The sequence below is a fragment of the Macrosteles quadrilineatus genome, unplaced genomic scaffold (assembly GCF_028750875.1).
Source record: "Macrosteles quadrilineatus isolate MER2022 unplaced genomic scaffold, UCM_ALF_1.0 Scaffold_9__3_contigs__length_116548681, whole genome shotgun sequence".
In the NCBI taxonomy this organism is placed as follows: domain Eukaryota; kingdom Metazoa; phylum Arthropoda; class Insecta; order Hemiptera; family Cicadellidae; genus Macrosteles; species Macrosteles quadrilineatus.
The window spans coordinates 52,643,603-52,665,508 of record NW_026542602.1 but is presented as its reverse complement, the minus strand read 5'-3'; the positions used below and the strand labels follow the sequence as shown (position 1 = coordinate 52,665,508).

Here is a 21,906-nt window from a genome sequence, read left to right as displayed (position 1 = left end):
CATCTCTTTGATGTTGATAATCTGTCTGACCGTTTGACCACTCGGAGTTGATTGTCCGGCGTCATTTGGGAACCATTTACTATCTAACAAGTACTCCGCCTTCAAAGGCAGCCAGGTAAATTGAGTATGAAGCAATAGGAGCTGTAAACTGTAATTGATGATTCATGACCTTCATTTAATTTTATAAAATCGTATATTGTATCACAGTTAAAATCTCACTAGAAAAAAACATTTATTTTTAGCACACAATTAAGATTGAAACTTTAAATTAATTTCATAAACGGTATTTCTCTGTCATAAGAGATCACCATTTGCTCACATATGAGCCACTATAGTGTTTTAGGTTTTATACTGTAAATACAGAGTGCGGCGAAGTAATCGGTTTTTTTCAGCACACAGTACAGCGACAGGTCGTCTAAGGGTGGTGGGGTTAGGCTCGTTGGAAAGCCTACACTACATCTGCCATTATTTGTAGTCATAGAACCGTGGGCGACATGGAGAAGTGCCGTAGCATAGTACAAAACAATAAAATGTAGAAATAAAAATTCCATTCCAATGTTAAAGCTTTTGCTATTTTCATAATATTAATTAACGTAGTTGTATTAAGTCTATGACATAGCACGCTGTTGTCAATAATTAATTTCAGCAGAATGCTCAAACTCTTAAGAAAGAAAGCCTTTTGATAAGAAAAAACAACACACAACATGAACCTTTTTATAAGTCATATAATCTGTTATGTCACATCAACTTTTATGGTAACAAAAGCTTATAGAGAAAATATAATTTATACTAAGACAATATCACACTTTTTGGGTGAATAATTCAATTAGTTTCTATTTGAATAAGACAATTGACTAGAGCTGGTCCATTGATCTCATGCTTATTTGTATGCAATGTGTGTTGCTAGGCTAGTGGGTGGCGTCTCAGGCTTTGATGCGGTTCAGACGGGTTCGATTCTCGTTATTGCCACAAAAATATAGGTTTGGAAAAGTTTCCCTAAACGCATTAATTTGTGGATTATCCTAAATACTACTACTATAAAATGTAATTGGCATAAAAACCTGGAAAAGAGTATCCAAAAGTCAATAGTATAAGTAATATTCATACAAAACAATCAGTAAGGGTTTGTTTTTCTTAAAATCTTAAAAAATCTTAATTCAATTTTTGCCTGGTTTTGTATTAAAGCTGAAAAATTCTAGTTAAAATCATTGGCGAAAATTTTTGACAGCATATCTGTATTCTTATGTTTCATACCTGAGTTCTTTATTTAAACTCACTTTCAAATCATTTATGTTATAACAATAGTGCTTCCTTAATGCATGCTCTGATACCCTAGTAATACAGTTATGGTTCACCTTCTTCACAGTAACTACTAATTTATACTCCACTTAGGCCTACTGAGTTTTTTTTTGTCCTAGGACGCTAGGCACGAGTCCGGAATTGTTTTTCACATTACTTCAGGGTAGACCAAGGGGTTACGGCATTATCACTTAGATCAAATCGATTTGTGATTTGGCGGGATTTGAACCCGGGACCCCAGGAACCGGAGTCTCACTCTAGCTCTAACCACTCTTGCACCCCCAGCTCGCTCCCCCTAGGCCTACTGAGTAGGGATATTACAAATAATGTAACAACAATCTATAAAGTATAATTTGTTTTATGCTCCAGTGGTTTGACTATCCTGTACATATTGGCCATCTTTTCCCGCTGGATCTGTGTTGACAAGAGTATACTCCTCTTTGGCTGGTTGGTCCCTTCCTCTCTGGGGGAGGAATCTTCGTACAGGGGGCGAGAAGAGATTAGGGTCCAGAGATAAGAGATCCTGGGGAGTGGTCAGATAAGAGACCAAGAGACCGACTACGATCACTATCAGCGTCCCAACCATGCAATAGTACATGTAGGAGATCTTGAAGATGATGGGTACTGAATCATCTGCCTCTACCGGAGTTCCCAATCCGGTCCATGTCTGTGCATTGGCTGACGCACTGAAAAAGAAACTGTATTTTAGTATTTTGCATTATAAAAAGTGTGGTTGGTAAAATATATTCAAAATCTTATTTTACCCTGAGATTGGTTTATAGTTTTATAGTCAAAGTTAAAGTCCTGGCTACCATAGCACCGTAGGATGTATAAACCTGTATATCCAAACTTAGGTAGTCTAGATTAGGTTTAGTTTTAGCATTCACTATTAGATATTGAAGCAGATGTCCCATCAATATGGACTAGCTGTCATCCATTTATAAAAAAAAAACATTGTTTCGGAAAGCGCTAGAGCCTAAAATTCTATTTTCGTTCCATCGATTTGACTTTATAAAAAGTGCACATATTTGACAGAACTCCATCAGCACAATCTATTGGTGACTCACATTAACTACGAAATTTTTCATTTAAAAGTTTGGGACAAATTTAACATGGGGATGGAATGTCTATTGTATTAATAGTTAAAAAATTGCCATTATGTTTAGATTTTGTGTGAATGTGACATTATGTGAAGTCCCTTTCACCATGGACATAATTAGAGCATTGAATGTATATACCATATTTGAAATTGTATTATTGTTTGTAGAAAGTGCATAGCACAAACTTACTAATACTACAACCCACTTTTTCTGCGCAAAACGTTGACACACTTACTTGAACCCCAAAGAAGCGATGAGATCTTCCGGACATCCATCCACACTGGTCACCTTACCGGGGAACCGGAGTTGCTTCTCCATTATGTACCATTGAGCTCCGACGATGATGACAGCCATCCCTAGTAGGCTACTTAATGCACCAGCTATTGCTCCCTGTAGTTCAACAAATACATTGTTATTGACTCATGAATTCCATGTTATCTATACTCTGGATGATGTAATCTGTCTTATCTCACGTACAGCTGGGGACCGATCAATGTTTTAAGGCCAACCCCAGGTAAACAAAGGGTCACGGGACATATGCTATAATTCATACTATAAGGATTTAAGCCAATCTGTTCCTAAAAGGGTGTGAAAGGGAAGAACTTGTTCAAAGCAAAATATATTTTCCATCGACAGCCTACAATATAAGTTTCAAAGCATAAGTCCCACAATTCCTTTTCTTCCTAGTTACAGCCTCCACGAAGATTGCTACTGAAACGAAACCCCTTAATTTTCCACGAACCAATTGACATACGCAGAGTGTTTATCAATGACATTTTGTTAATTTAGTTTCAGTAAATAACTTACACGTCTTATAACAGTTGAAGACTTTTACCTTGGCATTTGCACGTGGGAAAAGAAGGCCTAAACTGAAAAGTCCAAGAAGTGCTCCAGTTGAAATGCCTTGTAAACTGATCGCCATCTGAAATTTAAAAAAAAAACATTTGGCATATTAAAACTAACAAAGCTGAATAATAAATCATCAACAGTCGATTTAAATCGCAACAATTATTATTGTTACAAAAACTAATCTTAAAAGTGTTTTAAATAATCTTAGTAAAAAAAGAAATCTACAATGATACTAGATTGTGAAAGTATTACCATTACGTAATCTGCGGTAAGTACTCTAAAGATTTTTCTAAGAACTGCTACGTCCAAAGTTTATGAGTTGTACTGGATCTAAAAATACTTATCCAGTTTTTCTCTCACCTACTGTATGAAATAAATAATAAATAGGCTAACTATGGTAAGAAAATTAAAATATGAGAAATTGTTAAGGATTTCAAATCTTAAGGTGATTGATGGCTGGATATTGGTTAAATGCTTGGCAGGAAATTGGAAAGAGGCAATTGGCGGGATTTATTGAGATTAATTACATCAACATGGGTAAGAGTAAATCTTTTCCTGATAGATTACTTAAAATATTAAGAAATTTTACAGTATAAACTTTTCTTCGATTTTTATTTTCACCCCCTGACCATATATCATATATAGAAAGTATTGTTTTACGTTAACAATTTCTAGTTACAATTTTGGGCCCCCTTAAATAAAAAAAAACTGTTATAAAAGTAATTTATGTGTGTGTCTGAATTTTTCCAGAGCTATATACTACACCAGTAGCATTTACTATTGGATCCGTAAGTTGTAACAATAGTCAAATCCTATAGTCCGGTTTTAAAAAGATTCATGTGGGGAGCATGTGGGAACTAATCTATGGTATGTCTATGGGTGTTTTCATTTTTAAACTTTTTTATATAATAATTTTCTCATAAAATTAAAATTATTGGATTTTTACAAAAACGGCTCTCAATTCTATAAAATTAACAATACAAAAGATGGATTTTAAGAATTTTTGTTTTACTCACAAAATATCAGTCACTCTCATCCGCTTACACATTATGAGAGTAGTTGTCAAGCTAAGGAAATAAATTATTTGTCGGTTTGATGGATCTTCCTCCACCGTGAGCGCTGCTGTACACGAGGGCGAGGGGGCGGTGTTGGACTTTGACCGATACACCAGCACTAGTGCTAGTCACCTTAAGTGTGCCAAATATTTAATGTTACATCTGTGCTACTCAATTTCATGCTTATCAGTATATGCATCGTCATCACAGATACCTGAAAGAGAGCTCCGAGTTTCTCCACAATGAAGACCAGCGCAACACAGAGCAGACCCAGCACCAGCACAATGACCTTGAGTATGAGGGACTGAGAGGCCTCAGACAACTTCTCTCCCTTCAACACAAACTGGACAAAGTCCTCGTACAGCGTACCAGCTACTGTGTTGAGACCAGCGGACATCGTGCTGAGGACAAAACAACACTTGTAGTTTGGCTGATTACAGACCAGGCCAGTACCAGAACAATGACCTTGAGTATGAGGGACTGAGAGGCCTCAGACAACTTCTCTCCCTTCAACACAAACTGGACAAAGTCCTCGTACAGCGTACCAGCTACTGTGTTGAGACCAGCGGACATCGTGCTGAGGACAAAACAACACTTGTAGTTTGGCTGATTACAGACCAGGCCAGTACCAGAACAATGACCTTGAGTATGAGGGACTGAGAGGCCTCAGACAACTTCTCTCCCTTCAACACAAACTGGACAAAGTCCTCGTACAGCGTACCAGCTACTGTGTTGAGACCAGCGGACATCGTGCTGAGGACAAAACAACACTTGTAGTTTGGCTGATTACAGACCAGGCCAGTACCAGAACAATGACCTTGAGTATGAGGGACTGAGAGGCCTCAGACAACTTCTCTCCCTTCAACACAAACTGGACAAAGTCCTCGTACAGTGTACCAGCTACTGTGTTGAGACCAGCGGACATCGTGCTGAGGACAAAACAAACAGCACTTGTAGTTTGGCTGATTACAGACCAGACCCAGCACCAGCACAATGACCTTGAGTATGAGGGACTGAGAGGCCTCAGACAACTTCTCTCCCTTCAACACAAACTGGACAAAGTCCTCGTACAGTGTACCAGCTACTGTGTTGAGACCAGCGGACATCGTGCTGAGGACAAAACAAACAGCACTTGTAGTTTGGCTGATTACAGACCAGACCCAGCACCAGCACAATGACCTTGAGTATGAGGGACTGAGAGGCCTCAGACAACTTCTCTCCCTTCAACACAAACTGGACAAAGTCCTCGTACAGTGTACCAGCTACTGTGTTGAGACCAGCGGACATCGTGCTGAGGACAAAACAACACTTGTAGTATGGCTGATCACAGACCAGACCCAGCACCAGCACAATGACCTTGAGTATGAGGGGATTAGAGGTCTCAGACAACTTCTCTCCCTTCAACACAAACTGGACAAAGTCTTCCTACAGTGTGCCAGCTACTGTGTTGAGACCTTTAGACATCTTCTCCCAAACGAACAGTAGGCCTATTACAGCTATAGTCTGTATGATGGAACCTGTCTCCTGATTCTCCTGAGTTTAAGGTCCTAGCAAGTCCCAGGTAGATGAAGGGCCAGGAGATAGGTTTTATCACACAGACTATCAAGATAAGTAATGTAGACTGACCTGAGAGCAGCACTGAGCACTCCAGATATGAAAAGTCCTGTTAATCCCGGGAAGTCCCTGGCTACGTCCATCACATAGTACGGCAGGATCTGGCTCGTCTTCCGTATCATCTAAAAAAACATTGTTCATTTTGGTACCCCAAAGATTGAACTTCATGACAAATAATTACTAGATATTCCTCGTTAAGCAATTCTAACAAGTAGAATTGTATGGAGAAGCTTGCTATGTCTGCTTCCAGTCCTGCCCGTGTCACTGTACAGGCGTGTAATTTATAGGCATATTAATCGGATTTGTGTTATGTGTAAAATGTTCACAGCTTATTCTAATGACACCTCAAGAAGTAAGTTATTTTTGTTAGCCTGACGAAGGCGTAGTTATGAAAACAATCTGAAACATATTTAGCAAAGTTCTTCCAAACGAGACTACCTGTCAAGGATTGTCTGACGAGGTATGTATGGACGAACATTATTTAATAAATTAACATGATTTCAAGATTTTTCTTTTATATGTACTCATATTTTTATGCTATTTGTAGCTAAACACTACCAATAAACTCTATATCTTTCCACCTGTTATCTCCATTTACTAGTTGTTCTAGAAAATCAATAAAATTACATAAATTAATTGTAATTTTATTAATTCCGAATTCAATAATATTATCTACTAAAGTACCGTATTTCACGTAGGATTTTACTAGGCTAAGTAAGTATAGTTTAACAGCTTAACATAGAAATAAAGCCCAAAAGAGGATGCCCTTGTATATTTCTGACAAATTGTTTTGACCACATATCTATCATTTCAGACGGAATGAATTTTCTATCTCTAAAAGAAGGTTAGATATTTTTCAGGGCTTGATAACTTTTGGTGTTTATATATTTCGAGATTTTAATCTCCTAAACGGTTTGAAACATTTGCAGGTTTGGTCTATTTTGAGTTTTTAAATTTTGATTGTTTGATTTCTTTGGTTTGATCACGTCAAAACTATGACACTTCAACGGTTTTTTGTGTATTTCAAAAATATAAAATCTCTTATCCTTATAGGTATTTTACGAAGGGCAAGTTCCTTAGTACCTTTGTAGCTAAGGGATCACAGTCGTGGTAGTACGCGTACAGTAGAAGTCCCATTGGGATGGTTAGCGCTTGTACCACAGCAAATCCCACACAGCCCCAAGCTATGACTCTGCAAAGACAACATTCCTAAAATTAGTTTTACTTGTTTTTTGATTTTTTTTATCGTTGGTTTCGTAATTTGTTTAACCATCACTTGGGGCTCAGTTATCAAACTTGGCCTTTACTTGGTCCTTTGTAACGCTCTTATCTCAACCTTTCTTACATTGTTATGACAGCGGACCCAGCGATTACTTTGTAGAAACTCTAAATTTACTCCAATAATAGTTTTTAGCGACCCTTCAAGTCATTGATTTAGTTAGACCATTGACTGCCGGATAATTAAGTAGACATTCCATCTATATAAAGTAGAAGATGATAATAACTTCATATGAAAATATCTGTAATTTAGTAGTTTTGGTTGTTATTATAAAGTAGTAAAAACCTAGATATGTCATTTTTTCGTAAATTCCATTTTAAGAGAATTTCTACAGAGATTTTTCGTCAATAAATACTCATCCTTTAGGTAAAAGTGTTTTTTTAAAGATGAACAATTTTATGGCTCCTTTTCAAAAATGAGAGCACAATAAACTTTTTAAAAATAAGGTTGTAATAAAAAATAATTGTTGTGCTATATTTTATTCTATGACACAGTGCATAATTAGTCTAGAATGCTGTTTATTATTGCTAACTTGAGCAATTTTTTTGTGACAGGGGTTAAGCACATGTTTAAATTACTTGCTGCTTTCACGGTTTCAGAACTTAAAGTTAATATTACTCTACAACTAAGTCATTATACCAACTCAAAACCAATTGGCAACTGAAATCATTGTAGTAATGATGTATTTGACACCAACATTCTCCAAACGAGTACACTACTTTTGAAATTACAATTATATCCCTACTTTAAAATGTCTATGCCTAGTTAAATGTCGATTTATATATATTTATACATTCTTTTATAAAGATTATCAAAACACACTCCCGATAAACCCATAAAACCGTTTGGGTCGATACTATCTTGGACAAAGTTTTAAATTTCATTGTTGATGTTAGCCTCCGGATTACGTTGAATATAAAAATTGATGTAAATACCTGCTTCTTGTAATCCAAATTGTTGCTGTTATGACGCAACTAGTTTCGACTTATCACGAAGTCATCTTCGGGCGTCCGTACTTCGGGGTAGTACTCGTTAAATCGTACTTTTTTCGTTTCAATGTTCGTGTCTGTGTTTTTGTTCGTAACCGTGACCATGTTCGTGTATAAACGTATGTGTGTATTGACGACCTTCTGATGAAGTGAATTGACATCCCCTGGACGCCCGAAGATGACTTCGTGATAAGTCGAAACTAGTTGCGTCATAACAGCAACAATTTGGATTACAAGAAGCAGGTATTTACACCAAAGTTTTAAAATATGTAAAGCAAAGGGAACATCTTTGTCTTTTTGTGTCACAACTCACACTGCTTTAAAGACACAAAAGAAGATCAATAGAATTCCAATTAAGGGTATTGTTTATCTCTTATACTTAACACTACCTATTATATTCAATACCAAAAAAAGCTTTATTACATCCGACATACAATTTGATTTCTGTCGAGTTCTTTGCACACTTAGCTACCCTATAAACCATGTATGTGCATACAACCTTTTAATCAAAGCACATTTCGTCAACCACAAAGTTCATTCGCTAAACCTTACCTCTTTGCCTCTTTGAGGGTTGCAACAGCAATAAACCTCTGTAAGGCTCCTGGATGGATCCCGATGCTTGACAACCAAGCAAAAGTTGATCCAATTGACACCGTCCATATGGTGTTGCGCTCGAATGGGCTCGGATTCAAGCTAAGAAAAGGTAAGAATTATAACATTGTTAAGTATTCAGAAGGTAAATATGTAGCTGAACCTCTTATATGCACTATAGTTCGAGATACAACGTAGTTAACATCATTTAACGACAAGCTTTTAATTTTTTGCCCTATAGTATGGTTATTTTTTAGTTTATTTTTTACAACATTTTCGATCATGACCCAGAACCCTAAAAAGTTGTTTTCCAAGTGATGTATGTGTGAGCGTGTGTGTATACTGAGGTACAGAGGACGCGTTGCAGAAAGTCAACAGTCCCAGAAGGTCAAATAATTTATACCTGTGCCGCTAGGTCAAAAACTACAATGTTTGCAGTGTCTGTAGATCAAAAATCCCAGTAAGTCAAATAGTACAGTCCGGGCTACAAAACGTAGTCTATGTTAATGCAATTGACTTATTGGGAATTTGACCTAATGCAACAGCAGTTTTAATATAACGAAATAAGATAAAATATAAGTTCAGTTTCGCTGAGTCAACAGTGCCGGAAGGTCAAAAGTATAATCTGTTAAAAACAACGATAGTCCTCTCGACGCATGACTTCAATAATTTCGTGTTTTGGTGTACTTAAAGCTGTGCTAAAATTTTGAAATTTGGCACAGAGCTTCTTGGTTAGTCCTACTCGATGACTATTTTGTTGGAACTTTAAACTATTTACCGATCTAATTAATAAAAATTGATTTGTACGGTGAAATAGTTTTAAATCGTGGTTTCTAACATGAAAAAGTTAGCATGCGAGATTTTTTGTTTGTTTTTGGGTTAGAGAGGTTTTGTTTGTGGCAAAGTTGTAGCCAAAAGTGTGATGCGTAAAATATATTTCTTTGAATTTTTTACAATCAGTGGTTCAGTAGATAACTTGGGTTGAAGAGGACGGCAAATTTAGCATTTCGCAACGCATGGAAAGAACTACATCGTACGATGCGACTGCTGAGTGGACTTTTAATTTATAGTTAAGGACAAGAAAAAGATGAATATACAGATCACCAGTACATTCATATTATTTATAAAACATCTTTCTTTATTACCAGCTTACATTTTTCACTTATAAGAATACATCATAAACAGGGTGTTAAAATAAGCGGGGAGATACTTTACCTAGTAATTCCTTGGGTCAAAGTAAACAGAAAATCAAGGCTAACATTTTTTTCCAATATCATTTCGTTAACCAGATATCCACCATTTTGTATTTTTTACATACAAATATTTATCTTTGCACTTTTCCAACCGATGTTTATGAAACTTGGTATGTATGTTAAGGTAGGAGAGACGCATGTTATAAACAAAGATTCATCTCGATTCACCCTAAAATTTCAAAATTTAACACTTAACTACAATATAATATACTTTACTACACCACAATATTTACTTATCACCATAAATCTTTAACAAAATAAAACGTTAACATTTTTAAAATCCAAAGTAAATCAATATAATATTTCTTTTTTGAAAAATATATTTTAAAAAAAGGCGATGGTAAAATAACGACAGGCGAGTTTCGATCTGGGTGTTTCAGGTTTGAATCTAGGAGGATTTAACATTAATTAACATTAATGTTTAATCCTCCTAGGTTTGAACTGATTGAGAGGAATACATGAAACCGAAGGGGGGATAGGTAGCAACAAGTTCACTAGTATTTACTAGTGTCCAATTACAATTTGATGGATTTAACCAAAACCTTTTCTATTTCACTTATTTTCAGCTGTTAAATTTCAAACTATACGTTTTAGCGACTTATCATCATCATCGTTTGAGTTTGGGTTTGCGGCAATGTATTTTTATGAATAAAACCTTTAATTTGATACCAAACTTGACCTCTGCTGCTATTAATTGACTGTATGCACTATTAATTAACAGCTGTGTCTAAGGATTATGTCGGCCTTAGTCACAAACAGGACAACAACATCGCTCCACTCACCCCACACTCATCTCCATTCATACTTGGCTTAAAATGCATCCATTTGTATGGTCACCATTTCAAAGCAACATGGCTACATTATCGATCATAGATATAATAACCATTATGAATTAGCATTATTCGGTGTAGAGTTTGAGACCATTGTCTTTAAATTTCAACACAAAAAAAGTTTTGTTAATAAATAGTTTAGTTTGTTCGTATTTTTCCGCCTACAGCCCACTCATCACACTCATCTCCATTCATACTTGGCTTAAAATGCATACATTTGTATGGTCGCCATTTCAAAAACAGGTAAAATAGTATTAAAATTATATAATAATTTTGTCTTAGTCTTTGTGGTCCACCCCCCTTAAGGGATAAAAAAGTGATAATAGCTTAAGACAGTAGATATTTATGGCTATTATTGATATACCAAGTCTCACTACTTTATCTATATTGTTAAAAAAATATAGCCAATCCAGGACTTTTCAACCATACTGTAACGCCAACACGAAATTTTTCCGTTGAACTCTTCCGCATTTCTTAGGCGATTTTGACCATTCATGTCTCATTAGAAAGAGCGTGTCACGTACATTTGCAAACCAACATTACGTTTTAAAATCCCTTGGGCTCAGACCCAGTGGCTCTTAAAGAACCCATGTTATGCCTATGAAGAACATATTGATTTATTTATATAAGGATCAGCTCAATTAATTGCTGTTATGCAATTCAAGGAAATAATGTAGGCTACATTATTAACATGTTACTGATTTTTTTGAAATACTATATTTACTATTTCTATTTGGGTTTGCTGGATAATTTAATCCATTTTACCAAACAATAAAAATTAATTAAGTAATATATTTCATGAGCAAAGGACCTATTGAAGTCCTCATCAACCAAAAGAATGCCTACTAAAGCAAATAAAATTGAGACGAACATGTAATGCACGAAATCAGGTGGTTCTTAAGTATGTGAAAAAATGTATCACTATTCAAAAACAGTCGGAAAACTTGTAAACATATTCGTGACAACGGGTGTAACATGTCTACATTATCATTGACAAACGTGGACAACCTTATACGAGTGTGAGTAAGTCCGAAACAACTCTAAAAAACAATAAACAATAAATTGCAAGAACCGTTGCTTATATCATTTTCAGATAGAATAGGCAATTTAAAAACTTTTTTATCCGTGACATTTTTTCGATAAACCCACTCGTTTAGGAGTTACAGCATATGGAAAAATGACTTCCGGTGTACATTTTACATCATGTAGCTCCTAAACAAGTAAGTTTATAGCTAAAATGCGAAGAGTAAAAAAGTCTTACAATTGCATCCACATTCCAAAAAGACCATAAAATTCATTAAAAATATGAATTATATTATTAAAAAAATGGCGGCAAACTTGAAAAGTGGAAAACTTGTTGTTTTTTAGTCTTTAAGGAATGTAGATGCAATTCTAAGACTAATTTACTTTTTACAATTTTGCTCTAAACTTACTCGTTTAGGAGCTACATGATGTAAAATGTACACCGGAAGTCATTTTTCCATAGGCTGTACTCCTAAACGAGTGGGTTTATCAAAATAATGTCAAGGCTAAAAAAGTTTTTAAATTGCATATTCTATCCAAAAACATGATCAAAAAACTAAAATCACATTTTTAACTGCCACAAAAAATAAAGGAATGTCCCCCATTTAAAGTTTTCTCTAATTCTTACCGTTTCCGATTTCCCAATGGTGGCCTCCTTGAGTTATGAAATGAAATGAAAAAAAAAAAAATGAAATGATGTTTATTTCCCAACTAAAAAAAAGTACAATTCATGGTATTTTACAGAATAAATTACTTAGCCTAATCCTTGTCTTAAAAATACTTACAAAATAATATTATAACTAATGGCACAAAGAGATAAAAAAAATAAAATACCTTATCAACTTAAATGGAAATGTGTCTACATATATGATCACCCTGATATATATACATATATACATATACATATACATATATGATCACAGTTGATCACCCTGTATATATGAATTTGAACGGATGGTGTTTTTGGCCTCTAGGGACCTCAAAACGAAAAATTTAATCGGTCCCGGGTCCAGGTGTTACCATAAGTACTACGGTAATAGCTTATTCCCTATATGGGAAATTCGCCAAAAACCTAATAGTTATATAGAACAATATTACATTCAACCAGCTGTTAGTTAAAACAAATTATATGGGACTAAAACAAATCAATGAGAACAAAGATTCCTTTAAAAAATCACTTGAACATACTACAATTTTACTATGCATATTTAATTAATCTGCCATCCTCATACCTAAGAATTGAATGTATAAATGGTCAGCATTACACATAGAATAAATAGGTCAACTCTAAATATGTCTTTAAATTTGTTTCCAAATGCTGAATTTGTGTCACAAATGCTGAATGTATACAGCTGTTATGTTAAGCAAATTATATTGTACTAAAAGCTAGCTTAAGGTTAGCGTCGGCTGCTAGACTTAAAAAAAATTAAAACTTAATTTCTAAAAAACTGGGACCCTTAATTATAATTATGGCTTTTTACATTCCCTAGTTCTCAAAATTATCTTTCTTTCAACACAAAAATAATGAAAATCCGTCGACTGGTTGATTCAGAATGTGAAAAACCCCCATTTACGTTTTAATAATATATATGATAGTTTGGACAGGTTTCAACCCTTCCGAGGCGTAATACATTTACACAGTTAATGTGTAGACTACATTATAACTCATAAAATAGTTCTAAAATTAAATGGGTCTCCTTTTACAAACGTATATAATAACCAGAAATTTTCAGATCGTCCTTGCGTGTATTTCATGCCACAAATTTTGACGAAAGGCTTTTCATTACATAAACTATACCTATTTACAGTGTTGACCAAACAGTTGGCAAGAAGCATTAATAGATAAGCTATGTACCAAATATGATAATTTTAGCTCTATTCTAATTATGACAAAACACGAAGTAACTAAAAGCGAGTTTTGTTGGTGTAGTAAGCGTTGCGGGAGGTCTACTTTACACTGAATCGACGTTCACTTTTATTGCTTTTGATCTTCCGGCACTGTTGACTCAGCGAAACTGAACTTGTATTTTACCGTATTTCGTTATATTAAAACTGCTGTTGCATTAGGTCAAATTCCCAATAAGTCAATTGCTTTAACATAGACCACGTTTTTAGCTCGGACTGTATTATTTGACTTACTGGGACTTTTGATCTACAGACACTGCAAACATTGTAGTTTTTGACCTAGCGGCACAGGTATAAATTAATTGATCTTCCGGGACTGTTGACTTCCAGCAACATTCCCGGTACAGACTTCACCTGTAGTTTATACGAAATTTGGTATTTGGGTACTAAAATATAGTATCCCTAGGATTTTGTTTATTCTTTTTTTAAGATTAGATTTTTAATTGTGATTTCCCCATGAAAAAACCCGTAAGATAACAGGAATTAGATTTTCACAAAAACGGCTCAAACGATTTTCATAACAATTTAGTGCATTTAGTACATGTATTTTTAACTTTAAGCAAAATGGTATAGCCACAAAATAATGCTGAAACGATTATAGTTCATAAGTTACTGCTTAGTGACCATAGTTATTCCCACACCTTACCCATTATTAAGAAGTTTTGACACAAATACTCGAAGATGGGATACAGTATGTTGGTTTGCTGATACTGTTCATTCAACAAATTCAAAAGTAGGTCAAAACCAAAATAAAATCTGACCTAGACAATGATCCGGTCAAAAATTATTATTAATGCCTGAGGCAGATTATGATACACAGCTGGAATTGTGTTCTGTGGGTGATCAATTTGACTGAATGTAAAAATTAACTTACCAGAATCATGAAACTTTAATATATGGTCAATTCATCATTTAATTTGTATTCACTAGGCATTACATTTTGTTTAAATCAAATTAAACTAAATATTAACACTTCAAAAAATACTTATAAGTACCAAGAATAATCGAGGTGCAGTAATTTGTCTCATAATATATGAAAATTAGGAAATCATTAATAAGAAAGCATTTAGTCCTATAGTTTGTTATAACACATTTTACAGACATAGAATTATTCATACTAGTAAGTCATTGAATGAACTTCCATGTCTCTAATTTCAACCAATTAGCTCCACCTTTCCCAATTATTAAGAATCTTTCCAAACTTACTTGAACAGTTCCAGTCGAGATCCCTCCTGGTTGATCCTCCAAATCTCGTGAAAACTTCCGATTTTCAAGTAGCCAAGTATGAGGATCAGAGACATGGCAGTAAGGGTAAACATCCCTTGAAGGGTATCAGTCCACACTACTGCCTTCAGGCCTCCCTGCGAATTGCGTTATTTAGTGTTATAGTAGTATTTTGTTGCAATATGTAGTATCTCCCCCTACTTATAAATTAACTTTTAACATAAAGCTTGTTTTGACAGTGGCTGCATTGTAGAATGTGTCCAAAAACTTCGTATTTACCTTTTATATTTTTTAACAACGTTTTTCCAATGTAACTTTTCCATCTTTATTACGCAATTTTTTTATTTTTTTGCTCATAGAGAATTATTGTTTGTTTATACTATTATAGACTTTCTACTATACTTTCTACTTTCTACTTTCTTACTATTATAAATTTAAGGTGTTAATTAATGTATCACATTTAATTTGTATATACTTTTTTCCTAGGACGCTAGGCACGAGCCCGGAATTGTTTTGCACATTACTTCAGGCTAGACCTAGGGGTTACGGCATTAGCACTTAGATAAAATCTATTGGTGATTTGGTGGGATTTGAACCTGGGACCCCAGGAACCGGAGTCCCGCGCGCTAACCACTAGACCAGCTAGCTCTCCATATACAAGGATATACTAGAAATTATTTTGCTTACTCCATTGAACATTTTCTTGGCTGTGTTATTAGAACCAAATACAGAAATGCTCGATTTCGGTTTAGTAACTAACCAATAGAACATTCATTGTATGGATATATTTAATATCTAGACGCATTCTTGTGGGGTTAAAGTAACATACTTACAAATAAAGTGTAAAAGATGCAAATGAGGCTGGTGATCAAACTTATTAGATGAACAGAAACCCCAGTCACTGCGAAAAAAAGTTTAAAGCTTAAACAATTTATTTTCCCACACATCATTTACAAAAATAACAAAAAAAGCTACTAGTAAAGCAAGTATAGTAATATTTGGCAAACACATTTACATAAGAGTAAGATACCAAGCTTCTTTTGAGCTTAAAATCTCAACATGCTTCGTACCTCACGACTTACTTTACAAAAAGATAACTTACCAGTCTAAATTCTGGTAAGTTCGTGCAGAGCAGAATGTACGCTGAAGAGCAGAGAATACGTAAAGAAAGATACTGTTCACCAAATATAAAAAGATAACAGAAATCAATATAATATATGAGCAAACTTAATTTTACAAACCATTAATTGATTCTGGTCTAAGCTGTATGGATTTCAAATGCCTTATGTTTAAAAAAAAGAATTACGTAAATAGTTAATTTACCTTGGTTAAAAGCCAATGCAGGAACGTAGATCACTATAGGTATGAAAATTATCTGAAATGAAATTGTTTCAATGATAAACATAGTAATTATAGGTTAACATTAAATTATTTAAATACCATAAAATATTTTAGTTTTTCGTTAACCAATTTTTAAGCTGAGTTAAATTTAATCTCATTACATCATGTAAAAAAAAATTTTGTACATTTTTTAAAATAGTATTATAAGTCATACACAAGTACATTATTATTTGGAGTTTAAACAATAATTTATTTAAGAGGTGAATTAAACCAAATAAAAATCTAATTATATACTCCTTCGTGTTAAATTTTACAAAAAATATGACAAACCACTAACTCCTCATTAAATTTCACTTAAGGATAAAATTACAAAATATACTCAAAAAGCAGGATTTAATAAGATTGAAATGTCAGGTTGTTAAAGAGTATATTGCAACAGATAAATCAAAGCAGAGTTATAACTTACGAGAGAGATGGAAAATATTAACGATCCTAGAGTCCTCGTGCCTTTGCTGAATCTGAGCTCCAAATACTGCAAATGAGATAACCATTAGTTTTGTCAAGTATTTTAGTCAAAACGTTCATTTCTGTGTGCAAATCAACCTGATTTCTAGATACATATGAGTAAAGAATAGTTGTGAAGTATTAAATGGTTTTCGTATAGCTATTGGTGATCAAAGTTCTGCAATACTGATTCCTTGTTTGAGAGATACAGTATGTCCTATTTTAGCAGATTTCTCATAAAGGATTCAGCTATAGGTCTCATAGTAAGACGTTGTGGTGGATATGCTGTATAAGGATATATAATATTCTGAACTGATTGTGCTTTTGGGTTCTGGGAACATCCAAACGAAAAAAAAACTTTCTCAAGTCTAGGTTCCACTTTTGAAACCTTTGAGGTAATGGTCTACTCCCTAGGGAATTTTTTACGACTATAACATTGATTATATTTTTAGTATTAAGAGTTTCTATGATTATTATTGGTTTATTAAATCCAGAATTTTGTTTAAAATCATTGACTATACACACTCTAGACTTCCAATACAATGTAAAGAGTTGAAGCCAAAAAATTTGGTGTAATCTGTTGAGATGGTCTACCAACTAATGACAATATTCTGCGTCAAGTGATAAATCAATCAGCTGTTGGCACGGATTTTGATTAATATTCAACCCAATACACTAGAACCCTCTAAAATTTAGGTGAGATGGTCCTACACTTCATATATTTCCTTGGCTTAAAATTAAGAAGCCAAATAAAAATTAATAAAAGAACCAATAATGTAACAAAAAAGTTAGCTTAATATTCCTACCTCATAGGCTGAGTTCAACTGTAGATGGAAGAATACTGGTAGGTACAAATAGTAGATTATCAAATAAACGCATACAATGGTGATGAATATGGCGACGTATTGAGTCCCGTAGGCATATACTTCCGATGGCACGCCAAGCAATGTTATCCCTGATATGTGGCTGTAAAATACAAAATGCAAATATTTTATTTATGTATAATATTTAAATATTTATTTACAAGAGGATTTTTAACGCAACCCATATAAAATTACGAAATAAGATTAAACTAGTGTCCCTGTTGCTCGAATTCGAGCAATTGCTAAGTATTACAGGTGTTATTTTAAAACGAATAACAGTCATAGTTCTGATGACTTTAAATGATTCGACTCAAAGGATATGGAAATACTCAAGATGTAAATAACAGATTGTATCAATTTATCCAGGCTCTCTAGCTTTTTTCCATTGTAATATTTACACCAACCCAAATTCAAATAGTAAATATTTCATTTCAACCAAGTCAGTAAATGTTTGTAGTAAACTGTTATATTAGCAAACTTATTGACTGTTTACAATTAGCATATGTTCTTCTTCTCACTTTTAATTTCTGATAACAGCTGGAGTTTCATAACAATTTTTGTTTCCCATGTTAATCTTATGGATAAATACTAAACTTTAAAGGGCACCAGGGCCTCACTCTATAATTATTTTCCTAAAAAGAAAGTTTCCTGCACAACTTCACGCTACGCTCTCTCCAATGACACCAAAAACATTTCAATTGGTTCAGTAGTTTCGGAGGAGTAATTGTCACAAAAAACCTGCTTGCGTATTAAATAAGTATAGACGTTGGCATACCTGTTTCGTTTACTTCATTGCCGATCAGCTGATATGTATCGAGCATCATTAAATAGTATTGAGTCTTATTGATAATAAATTCCTAATATAAGAACACCTTGCTGTATAGCTATGCAACAATGCATATCAGCTGATCGGTAATGAAGTAAAGAATACAGGGATACCATTAGATGAGATTGTTTTGTCGTTAACAAGTGTGGGTAATTGTGATTTTCGTTAAAGTGTTAAAAACAATAAGTAAGTTATATCTTAGTCTATGGTTATATACAGTAAATTTATAGTATGCAACTTTTTTTGAACAGCACTATTTGTTATTAAGCTAATTAATTTCATGTATCTGCATTATTTACGTAAAATACTATTCAATTATGTTCAACCCTAAACGCTCTGATTGCAATCTCAACCATTTCAAAAAAGGATTAACGTTTTTGTAGCTCAAATTTGTCGATGATCCTTGGACTATTTTAAGTAATTCAACGGTGACAACAAAGTAAAAACTGGTAATCTGATTCTATATTTACCATATATGTTACACATAATAATTTGATGTTACCTTTGATATTAATATTTAATATAGAGTAAAAACCTGCATATGCATATCCTCATCCCAATCACACTTTAGCAAATTACGTGTCCGTTAATAACATTTAACTTCAATCATCCAAATATCTCTGGCTAAATATACAAGCAGAGCTTACAGTATGACTGACTAGCCAAATCCCAAATCCAATATACCTTCATGAGGAAAACATAGCAATTTAAATGCAATCAAAATCTATTTTACACTTCATTCCATTACTTATTGTTTACGTATCCTATGGATAAAGTGGCAAATTAAGTCAGAATTAACTTTTTCCTCTAACCAGTCTAAAGATTTAATTTGTTAGGGGTAAATTTTATCACTTCTTTATATAAAATCTATCAGAGTAAATGGTAATATGTTATTTGTTTAAAGCCCTAATCGTATTGCAAGTGCAATCAAAATACTTTCTACGTTTGTTTTAACATCATTATTTTTCATCCCAACACCTAGAAATGTATTGACACTTTCGTTTATCACTTGCTCTGTAGTTAATCTCATAGATTTTTTTTACTTTAAATGTACCTAGTATTTATAATTTTTTGATCCCATTAGAGGAAACATCTCTTACAAGATTACAGATACCATACATTAAAGGAGTAGACAGAGTAGTAGGTGTCTATTCTTTAATCTATGCCGACATACCTAGCTACCAGTGATATCGTAACGGGGAAGACGCCCATCTTTTTCCCACCCAACAAATACTCTGCCACCGTGTCCTGCTTTTTAATCCACCCAAAGTAGACCCCGATGAGCAGTGATAGCAGTAACATCGTCCCAAACACCAAGTATTCTATCCAGTTAAACATGAGAACAGCTGATCCTAGGTCGGTCTCTTGTCGTTCCATCTGGAAAAGTTAAAACGTGTTTTAGGTATTTTATTAGGTGAATAGGTATTGTGGGTGGAATGGTGAGACCTAGACCCGGGAAAAATTTTCTTTTTCAATGGGCTAAAACACTATATAACGAATTTATTTACAACCATGTATATATCTTGATAAAACGAATAATTGTGTTTATTGAACCGTTGTACGATAAACGATTACGAGGAAATTTCAGAAACTGTAAATTTAATCTGACCATGTTTTCCTTATTGGAGAAAAGTAAACGGCTGTAGTTCACCTGGTTTATTCATATATTTCTACCAAATTTGCAAATGTATTATTATTTTTTGCTTTACACATTTTCTATTGCAAAACGTTTCCCTTCGCCGTGGCAGCAAACCTGTTAAACCCAATTTTTTTATAGGAAATAAATCTGACATGGTTAAGGAAATATTTTAGTAAAAATCCAATCAGATGCATGGAAGTTCACTAGTCTGTAGGTTTGATGTATAATCGAAGAAATTTCTTTGTACCTGTTTTCACGAATGTTTCTTTTATTGTTTAAAATTATCTACTAGTTTAAATAATAGGATTTTAAATCGGGATTTTCTGGGGAGAGTCGTGTCATTAAAAAGAAATTGAAACATATAGCTTTGTTAAATCATGTGCTTAAGCATTTTAATATGTGTATGGACTATAATATGACTGAAAATACAGCTTTAAAGAAGTTGTTAAAAGTTGGGTATAACAATAACAGAGTTTCTAGTTTACAAATTTTCTTCCGCTTTGACATTCAATAAAACCAGCTGAGCAAAAATACACAGCCCTTATCCGGCTGATAAGGTTTACTTGCTCTTAACTGAACCACATGATGTTCTTAGACTATGCCTTCAACTTTACTTGAAGAATCTAATCATGTGTTCTAGATTTGGATTGGACTTATGTGCAATTCCATAGAAACAGTTTCAACGACAAAAGATTGAGCTTTAATAGTTCGCAACATTTTAGCACAACTACGGTACTACTTATAAAACGAATAGCAGAAGCATATGCAAATGAAAAGCATTTACGCTATTGCAAACCGTTTTATATTAGGTGTGCTAATTAATTTTTCCTAGAATTTGAATCAAATGTAATATATCTACACAATCTCTGGACTATTCTCTTTACAATAACTGTAAAAAATAATAAAAGATTGTTATGAAAAAAATGCTACCTTAGAAATGAGAAGACGGTGAAGATGCCTCGAAGATGAGCGAGAAGTAAAAAGACTAATTGAAGCCTCTACTCAGATAACAGTGGTTAATTAGGGGGGCTTATGTTAAACGTCTTTTTACCTGCAGTCTTTGCATGGCTTTGCTTTGCCAGAGAAAGGAGCCTTTGATGTAAATATTATGATTCAGTAAAATATCTTCTGTTTGATGCTAAAGAAACATGTTTGGGTTGGAAATTAAATTATGAAATGTAAACCATTTCATTTTAATATTTATAAATATTGTTCTAAATTGATGAATTTAATTTGTTTCGGTGAATTTCTCTAGACTGTAGGTGGAAGGAAAGACCTAGAACCGGGACCGATATTTTATTTTGTTGTCTCGAGAGACTAAAAACACTAATAGCTCAAAAGTTTGCACGTATAAGTCCTTGGACAAGATAAATCGTGTATTTTTTCCGGTTTTGATTAAATTTGATATGAATGTGTAAAACTGTATAAACTTGAATGAGTTTGCTTACCAGCAAGATCGGGTCATAGAAACTAGTCGTTATGGGGGTTTTCAAGTTTTTCAAAATTGTTTTCTTTAAATTTTCACCCTTAAAATATGGAAATACCTAATTTGTATTGTAGCTCTCGTTCTAATAGTCGAGTCAATATAGGCACTTGAGATAGAACAAATTCCAACAAATGGTTTTTCGACGGTTTTTGGTAGTAATAGGTGTAGAAAGTACCAGGAAAAAAGTCTACCAAAATCGGACAACCGGAAGTCGGGTTTTTCCAAGATGGCCGCCG

General features: G+C 34.0%; 1 protein-coding gene across 1 annotated transcript; it reads right to left on the bottom strand.

Annotated features, from left to right (window-relative positions):
* Positions 1-1,639: 1,639 nt before the first annotated feature.
* LOC129003445 (sodium-coupled monocarboxylate transporter 1-like) lies at positions 1,640-21,200 on the bottom strand. The gene is made up of 18 exons (XM_054431740.1): positions 21,115-21,200; positions 19,720-19,922; positions 17,663-17,822; positions 16,819-16,884; positions 16,335-16,386; positions 15,845-15,912; positions 14,994-15,148; positions 8,738-8,878; positions 7,001-7,109; positions 5,930-6,039; positions 5,382-5,594; positions 5,098-5,232; positions 4,922-5,056; positions 4,746-4,880; positions 4,518-4,704; positions 3,235-3,321; positions 2,635-2,789; positions 1,640-1,985 (listed from the first exon to the last, which is right to left on the bottom strand). The coding sequence occupies exons 2-18, from the start codon at positions 19,920-19,922 to the stop codon at positions 1,658-1,660; spliced, it is 2,439 nt and encodes an 812-aa protein (XP_054287715.1). The 5' UTR covers positions 21,115-21,200; the 3' UTR covers positions 1,640-1,657.
* Positions 21,201-21,906: the final 706 nt, after the last annotated feature.